Source organism: Cynocephalus volans, chromosome 12 (genome assembly GCF_027409185.1).
Source record: "Cynocephalus volans isolate mCynVol1 chromosome 12, mCynVol1.pri, whole genome shotgun sequence".
NCBI classification, from domain to species: domain Eukaryota; kingdom Metazoa; phylum Chordata; class Mammalia; order Dermoptera; family Cynocephalidae; genus Cynocephalus; species Cynocephalus volans.
In genome coordinates this window covers 49,752,780-49,762,047 of record NC_084471.1, presented here as the reverse complement: position 1 = coordinate 49,762,047, position 9,268 = coordinate 49,752,780, and the positions used below count along the sequence as shown (strand labels likewise).

General features: G+C 36.6%; 1 protein-coding gene across 1 annotated transcript in view; it reads right to left on the bottom strand.

The window, feature by feature from the left end:
- Positions 1-7,061: 7,061 nt before the first annotated feature.
- Positions 7,062-9,268, bottom strand: part of ZFC3H1 (zinc finger C3H1-type containing) — a 52,969-nt gene continuing 50,762 nt past the window's right edge. Inside the window, exons 32-35 of the mRNA XM_063075947.1 lie at positions 9,044-9,145; positions 8,384-8,423; positions 8,071-8,133; positions 7,062-7,941 (exon numbers count right to left, since the gene is read on the bottom strand). Coding sequence (XP_062932017.1) covers positions 7,804-7,941; positions 8,071-8,133; positions 8,384-8,423; positions 9,044-9,145 — 343 coding nt within the window. The 3' untranslated portion in view covers positions 7,062-7,803. The remainder of the gene's footprint in view (positions 7,942-8,070; positions 8,134-8,383; positions 8,424-9,043; positions 9,146-9,268) is intronic.

Genomic DNA, 9,268 nt, shown 5'->3' with positions numbered 1-9,268 from the left:
AAATTCACACTAGGGGTTTTAAGTTGCCAACTAAGGGCATGCACTCAAGAGTCAACTTCCTGGGTTTGTCATTTATTATCTTTATGACTTGGTTGAGTTACTGCATTTCTTGTGACTGAGTTTACATCTATAAAATGGAGATTACAACAATCTCTCTTAGGATTATTGTGAGAATTTAAATGAGTTAATAAACCTCAAGCACTTAGAAGAGTGTCTGATACAGAATAAAAAGCCTCAGTAAAGTGTTAGTTCTTATTAAATGCCCATTGCTGAACCTACATTGACCAGCTAAGTCTGGGAAATGTGCTTTCAACTTTCCTATTCCATACTAAAGATTGTAGAGCATAATTATAGAACTGGAAGCAATTTTAGTGGTTCACTATTAACACATTTTTTTTCCAAGTCAGAACAAGTTATGTTCTAGCCACTAACCTCACTCTACTTGATGGTGGTATGGAGAGATACTTGGTTGTCCCCAAAATACGTATTCTCTTTCATACTTGAATTTTTGCTGTACACAAGGCTACCCCCAAAAAGACTACATTTCCCAGCTTTCCCTGCAGTAGCCAAGTGCCTATTCTGAATAGGACAAAAGCAGATGTGGTTATGTTCATCTTCTGTGAAGTACTCTTAAGAAAGGGTGTTGTCATGCTTCCCTTCGTTTTTCCTTCCTGTGAAATAGAATGTGAACAAAGGGCTGGGACTGGAGAAGCCACCTAGAATAACCAGAAACATCAACCTACATGGTGCTATTGTGCAATTTAGAAAAAGGCCCCCCCTTCCTCCAGTGCTGACTCAACCAGTACCATAGGGTGCTTGATGAGCTGATCATGCACTTAATTTCAGCCTTTTGACCATGTGCAGGACATGACTAGCACAACCAGATGTAGCAGCCTTCTTGGGAATGGTGGTCACACAGGACAGAGCAACAAACAGAAGGTGTCTAAGTCTCTGTCATCATGGAATGCCATACCAGTCAGCCCCTGGTCCACCTATTTGAACGTTTACTTAAAGGGAAAAATTTTTAAGCAACTGTTATTTCCATTTTTGTCAGTCTAATATAGAAGGCTCATTCACAATTGGGCCCCCAATTAATTAAACAATTAATTGGCTATTTTGACTCATACTCCTCCCTCATCCCAAATTAGATCATATTGCTTTTATTTAGAAACACATTAATCACCCAAAGTGAATACTGCCAATTACCCTCTGCTCGGCATTCTGTGATTTTTCTCTCTTTTCACCACTGGGACCAGAGCTTCAGCCAGGTTTGGGCTAATAAGAGTAAAACAATGTTTTTTTTTTTTTTTTAAGAGGCAATTCTCTTAAAAGTTATGTTGGGGGATGGTATCTTCCATGCAAATTTTATGCAAGTCTTCTTGCCTTATTAGGTCATTATAACATCTGTCTGCAAAATTAAGTTTAAATTGGTTAATACAGCCTGCTCTTCATAAGTAACTCCAATAAAAAGTGTGGAAAGTGGCTTGGATTAGTGGCTGTTTTCTGTACTTAAATTCTGAGTACTGAATTACGGGGTAGTCTTTATTCTCTATTACATCATAAAAGGACTCTATCTAACATGCTGAGAATCCTCAGAATTGAAAATAGGAGTACACAGGATTTTCACATTGATCCCTTTTGACTTGAAAAATTAAAGTCAAGACCACCCTGTAACAGATATTTTCACCTGTTATTTTGGAGATAATGCCAGGAATGAGACACTGAATCCAGATGGCAGTTTTCTCTGTGTTTAATTAGAGACAGGGATTAACTCAAGAGCATTGGTAGGGTCATATGCTCTTCATCAACTGACAGTAATGAAATTATGTCCAGAGAAAGAACACTTACTTCATAGCATCTCTGCCCTCAAAACTCTGGAAAATGATCCCAAACTCAAAATACTATTCGTTTTTTAAAAATAATTTATATTATATGATCTCAACACCCCTCAGGTAAGTGCACATATTTTCTTAGTTTGTAGATGTGGAAAAAGGGACAAGGAGCAATGGAATGGACTGTCATGATTATACAGCTAGTTAATGGTAGAGCTAAATCTAACACCCCAATCTTTTAGATATGTGCTTTTTCATTACTCATATTGGTTCACTCCTCCATTTCCTGAAATTATTTCTTTGTAGTTTCTTTTCAACCAGTATGATATATCAGTCTATCCACATACAGTCTCATAAATTTGACTGCGTGATGTGCCAAGTTGACTGTTTGTTTTGGCCTTGGGAGCAGATACCCTGATTATCATCACTACTACAAACAGCTCGCCAGTACACTACCACTCTTCCTAATTGATTCAGCTCCCTTAGGCTATTGGCTATCAATCTCTTTCATAAGGCTTACTTCACTAGGTAAGAACAGCTGCGAAATTTAATTTGCTTGATTCACCAAACAATACTGGAAACCCACCTTTGATTTTGGCTGACTTGATGATCAGTCTTGAAGCTTTCAGATTAATAAGCAAAGGAGAAATGCAGTATATACTCTTTACGAATGGCTGCCTGAAGTTATCAGGTTTGGATTTAGGCTTTTACTTCACAGAAGGCCCTTGAAGAATCATATTTGGTTACACTTTGGATGGCCTTTGAGTTTGGATGTGTTGTCCCCTGAAAACTCATGAGGAAATCTGATCCCCAATGTGGCAATGCTGGAAGCTGTTTGAGTCATGGGGGTGGATCCCTCATGAATAGATTAATGCTCTCCCTGGGGGGGTGAGGGTCCTGAGTGAGATCTTGCTCTATTAGTTCCCATGAGAGCTGGTTGTTTAAAAGATGCTGGCATCTCCTCTCTTTCTCTTGCTTCCTCTCACCACGTGATCTGCTTGTACCCTCCAGCTGCCTGCTGCTTTCCACCATGAGTAGAAGCAGCCTGAGGCCTGTGCCAGATGCAGCTGTCCCAGAATCATAAGCAAAATATACCTCTGTTCTTTACAAATTACCCAGTCTCAGGTATTTCTGTTTTAGCAACACAAACGGACTAATACAGTATTCACAATTTATTAAAGTCTTGCTTAAAGGTAAAAGATTCATATTATTCTACGGTGTTTGGAATATAATTGGCTCACATATTCTTAGCATTCTATTCACTGTTTTCTATGCAGTAAATTTTGTCTATAAACTGGAGGAAAAATCCAAACGCAACAACATTCACCACAGTCATATCATTTAAGACCAACTGTATTAGCCTCAGATATTCTGTAACCTTTGCTTTCTTGATAAAACCAGGAAGCACACATTCCTTTCAAGCTTGTGCACATCTTTTTTGTTCTCCAACTGAACCATTTTATTCCTGGCTTTACACATTGATTGCAAACATTTCTGGTATTGGGCTAAAATGTCATTTGGAAAAAGTTTAAAGCATTAAAGACGCTTTGGGCCATCTCTGGGTAGTTCTATATAGAGAGAAAAATAACCATGACTCTTTACTCATGCATTACCCAAGAAGTTAGAGGGGAAAAAAAGTAAAGCCAGTACCAGCAGTTGTAATTCCAATCAGACTTTCCTTATCAAGGCTGTTTACTGGGTCTGATAAGATTAGTCCTAGTCAGTCAGGCTCATGTGAATTTCGAAGCACAAGGTACCCCCAAGAGGACTCTCTTCTGGATAGTTAAGCTGCTATGGAATTTTAAACGTCTTACCTGTTCTCATGTCTAACAAATTGTCAGTTGTGATGAATCTGCACAATGTAAAGAAGCTTTTTAGGAAGTTTTTTTAAATGCACAGGTTTCTAACATGTGCAAATCCTTCTACAATATACAGAAGTGGCACATAATTTTGAAAATAACATTTACCTCAATTTTTCCTCCATTTTATGACTTACTTAGTTAATAAATCACTTCCATCCAGGAAGCCTTTCCCAACCTCCAATTCAAGCTAGGAGCTCCACTGGAGATGATTCCTCTGCATATACCCTTCTGCTTCTGTTAGACTGTAAGTATTCTTGGGGACCCCTTTATTAGTTTCTGTATTGAGAGTGCCTCGCACAGAGCTCAAATGGATTCTAGAATGAAACAATGCCTCCTTCTCCTCTGTGAGGCCCCTGAAAAATGTGTTGTGGAGTCCCTCTCATGAAGATCATTAAATTAAAAGTAGAGACCAATTCTATATTCATTTTACCATCTGTGGAAGACAAATATTCCATTATCTACCTCAAAGATGTCAGACGAAAAAATTGAAAAATCTTTTCACATGTATTGCAGATATCTCAAATAGTGCTCATAAAGTACTGCATAGCTATTACTGAGGAAGGTTATACAAGAGGGTAGACAATGGAAATAAGGGCAGGGTGTGACAGCATGTCCTTAGGTGGCTGTTTGCTGCCCCTCTCCCCCATAGTGAAACACAAACTGAGAACACCTCCAGAAAGTGATGGGAAATTTTGGTGGCTTATGGAATAGAGCCCTAAAAAAATAAATAAATGAAAGAAAAAACTCTTTCAATTCAGCTCTACCACCTACATTTAGTAGCACCAAGGCTTAGAAAGACAGATCCAATTGGGAAATTGTGAGGAACAAAAAAGAAACAATATCAGAAATGTTCCTTAGAAGTCTCTTTTCTTCAACAGCTCTTTTTCCAAAATGTTCTGTATATAATTACAGTTAACCTGCAATGAGGGGCAATGATACATTGGCAGGCATAATCCCCAAACCTGAAAGGTCACTAAAACTGTATTTCCCCATTCTTCCCTCGCACTATTAACACACAGATACGAAAGCAGACTTAAGGAAATTATGACTTATCTGTGAACACATGACAGCTTTAACCAAGAATATTGGCCCTGTTTTGTATTCTAGCCATATGTTCCTACTTTTTCAACAACCTTGAAAAATAAACATTTGAACTATAATCTTCAACAAAGTCCCTCTACATTTGTTGTCACTCTTAATCACTTTTTGCTTGTCTGCTTAGAACTCTTAGCTCTTAGATGTTGCACCTGGAGATTCTTGCTTACTTTATGATGTAGGTTTATATGCCCTTTAATTGAAAGCAAACCGCCTTAGATAATCCAGTGACAACAATGTTACAAGGTCCACTTTCCGTTAAAAGGCAAATAGAAATATTAGGCTGTTCTCTAAAATGAAGAAAAACATATAAAAATACACTGTAATCTACCACTGTTTACTTTATCAGAGGTAAAACTCCAAAGCCTAAAACGCCGAGAGAGAGAGAGAGAGAGAGAGAGAGAGAGAGAGAGAGAGAGCGCGCACGCAGGCGCGCGCGCTTTCTGCCCCCAGCAGAGGGCAAACACAAGGGATTGCAGTCCTCAATGACTAGTCTTTTCTCACTGTATAACATTTCTCTACGCAAAGAAAGACTTTAGTCATATAGTATGTTAAACAGTTTTACATTCATGTTACTACAATAAGCATATCAACTTTAACCCAAAATTTAGTTTAAAATTTTAATTATTCCATGTTGAAAGCACTTCATTAAAAAACATGTGAAACTGAATATGGAAGAATATCAGGAAGATATACCTCACTTTAAGCAGTGTTTGCTATTTGTATGTGGAGGTTAAAGTGAGTTTGTAAAATGATGGAAGAAAAAGTGACATAAGAGTGTATCTTTAAGGCAATATAATTTTTATAAGATACTTTCATGGTTTTAAATAGCAATATGACAACTGACCAAAAAGGAAACAGGGCCTATTCTTGCATGACTATGTGTGGCATGTGAATGGTGAGTCCTGGAGTTGTTACAGTGTACAGACTGCCCAGAGGACTCTGGGGTTGCATGCACAGCCCGACTGGAGCTCTGCATACACCAATGCAAAGGACACTTAAAAAAAAAAAAAAAAAAAAAAAAAGCAAAATAGTTATTGCTGATGGAATTGTTAATACAATAAAAGTTCAAACTTAGCACTACCTCCTAAAAACTGAGACATTTCAGTTATTATCAAAACTGTTACACTATGGGGAGACAGACTGGAAATATTCTTCCAAGCAACTAACAACTGTTTTCAAATACAGTCATGTTACGCTTAATGATGGGAATACATTCTAACAAGTGCAATTTCTTCACATTGTGAACATCAGAATGTACTTGCACAGACCTAGATGGTATTGCCTGTTACACACCTAGACTATATATGGTACAGCCTATTGCACCAACCATAATGTTATATGTTGCCCATCCTTGATCAAAATGTCATTATGTGGCGCATGACTACAATCAGAGCAGGAAAAGTTTTTAAGGTTAAATAGTCACACACATAAAATGAAGGAATACTTCTCTGGGATTATTATCATCCACCCATATTTCTTTGGTTTTTGAGAAAAACTAATAAGCCTCCAGCTTTCTTTCTGGCTAAATAAAAGACACCAGACAAATGGGTTCCATTCTTGACCCCACCAAACAGCACTTACTATCCAAATATGCACTGTCTGGTACGCACATAGAGAGACTAAAAATATGGTTTTATTTTGAGTAAGCTTTATACAAATGTAAAGATATCTAAGTTTGCCTGGTATTTCGTAGGGCTGCTGCTCTGCCTCCAACAATTAGATTGCATATAGCTGTAAGATCAGATTTGTAGCATTAACAACTTTTCTACCAAGGTGCAAAAAACCTAATATAAACTGAAAACAAAACAAAACAAAAAAGCAATGTCTCCTTTATATTTGGTCTTGTTGATATTCAACATGATAGCATATCACTAAGCAAATCACTCAAACTATAGCTGGGAGACACTTGCTAAACACTGTGATTCTGAGAACAAGGAATTTAATGGTAGTGCAAACCTATCTGTTCACTGCCCTCAAAACAGAACAGAAAAAAAATTTAAAAATTTAAAAAAGAGGACCCCGTCTTCTCATGGATTAAAAAGTCACTGAATTTTTTTTTTAAATGGGAAAGCAGTTTCAGAATAAGAAAATATTAATATAATTATGGTGTATATTCTTATGCCCTACTTCAACCCTGTCCCACCGGAGTGTGAAAAGTGAATAAAGACAGCAACATTTTTTAAAAAGTTAACTTATATTAAAAATATTTTGTATATAAACAATTTTACTACAAAGTAGTATTTCAATACAAAGCAGTTCAAATATTAACTGTTCTTTAAACTGTTAAACTTTATTATAAATTAAAATTTCTTTACAAAAAAATTGCACATAATATTTGACCACTCTTAGGTTCTGATGCACTGGCATTTGCAATAGTTTCTTTAATCTTCAAGTTAAACAGTCTCGTCAAGGAGTCCAGAACGTAGAAAGGGCAATAAACAACCCTCTTAGAACATTCAAGTGCAACTAGCAGACTTGTGGCCATGGCAGTTACACTTTCCTTAAGATGGACTGCTTAAGTTTTAAATCCTGAAATGAAGAATCTCAAAAGATTTAAAAAGAAGAACTAAAAAAGACTGCCTGCTTTTTTACTGTAAACACAGCCCTGGAAATTAAATCCCAAACAAGAATCTCTCAGGCATCAGAGAGTGTCAAGTGAATCAGGAATAACACAACATAAAGGAACGGGGAAAGTAAAAAAACAAAAACAAAAACAAAGCAAAATCAAAATAAATGTCAGTCACTTTGAGGAACTATACTTACGTACATGATGTTATGAGAATCTGGCAGGGCCTAGAAGCAGGCCAAACAGGAAGTTCATTTATCCAACCGAAGAGGACCATGTTCATTGCTTCCGGTTTTGAGGACAGGATATTGTACGGGATTTGATATGATCAATAATGCTTGTCTGCCTTACACAGACCTTAGCCAGGGACCAGCCTAATCTTGAAGAATCATTCAAATAATTTTGGCAATTATTATAAGGACTTAGAACTGACTGCACCCAGTGTTCAGTGATTCTTGCTTTCTGTTTTGTTACTGTTTAAATTTAAGAGCTCATTTAGGCTGACTCCAATCTCTTGGCACTTGGAAACTAGTTTTCTCAGGTTATCAGTTTTACCTCCTTCTGATGCTTCAAACAAGAGTTGCTGTAAAAGACAGGGAAGCATAGAAGTAAGACTTAGCTAGAGTCTGAGCATTACCACATCAATGGATATGGCACATGCAGAAAATTTATAGGAAAACATCAAGATAAAATAAAAGATAAAAAGCATTACATCTTTCCACAGTGATGCACAAAGAGGTAACTTCTGTAAGGCTCTCTGATATGAACGATGGACCTATAAGATAGATATACACACAGTTTCATCAGACGACATGATGAAAAACACCTTCATAATCCTATCTGGTACTTCACAATACAAGAACATTCAACATAAAATGATTACATTGGGTTTTGGAGTTTCCAAACATTTAGAGATCTTGGAACGTTAACTTCTATGCTTTAATCCTTTTAAATTGAGAAGTCAACAAAAAGGACAGAATAGTTTTTTTAAAAAGTGACCCATCTAATATTCAATCATGGCTTACCTCTCTTTGTCCCTTTAGAACAATCTCAGCAGCAATGGCTCTAAGGGGGAAAAAAAAAAAGGAATACAGAAAAGGAAAAAAAAAAATTTATATATCTTTGAACAAAATGAAATACCACCACTGGCAGAATATTGACTGTGGGAATCTGAGTACAAAACTTCCTGAAAGTAACAGGCTAAACTTCCAAGGAGGGTAACCTACAGTAAAAAAGAAAAATTCAACAATTTTTATCAACTTTACAAGAAAAACCAGACCAGTGTTTTGAACATAAATAAAGTTCATGAAAAAAAAATACTCATAATTACTAGTTAAAAACACTTGGCACTAACATCTTTAAAAGAAAGAAGAAATCAAACTATAATGCAGGGGGGAACCCCACATTTTAAGAGATGGTCTTAAAATGTCTATTATAGTATTGTTATCTAAATGTTCTCCTTCCAAGAAAATTAAACATCTATCCATTTTGCTTTTAGAGGCAATTGTTAATGACCACTCACTCTCAGTACTTAACCCCAGCACGTGCAAAAAACAAATCTAAATTAGTGTAGAGGTATGTCCAGGAAAAAAAAAAAAAAGTGTCATTTCAGATTTACCTGTCTGGAGCAAACCTTATAAGTAAAAACAATAGCTATAAAAACATGTACATGATTGTTGCATTACATTTTCCAGGTGGCCAGGCATGTTGGGATATTATATGTAAACATCTTGGCTTGAAGTTTCAGAATCTGAACATTGCTTTCTTCCCATTCATGTTGAAGTAGCCTGTAAAGCACATTCAGGAAAATGAACAAAAGCATTGCAAGTGTAGGAAACCTAGAGCACATTTCATGAGGTAAAAATTTTGGTCAGTTAAATTCCATCAAGGCTATTCAGCAAAATTTGCAG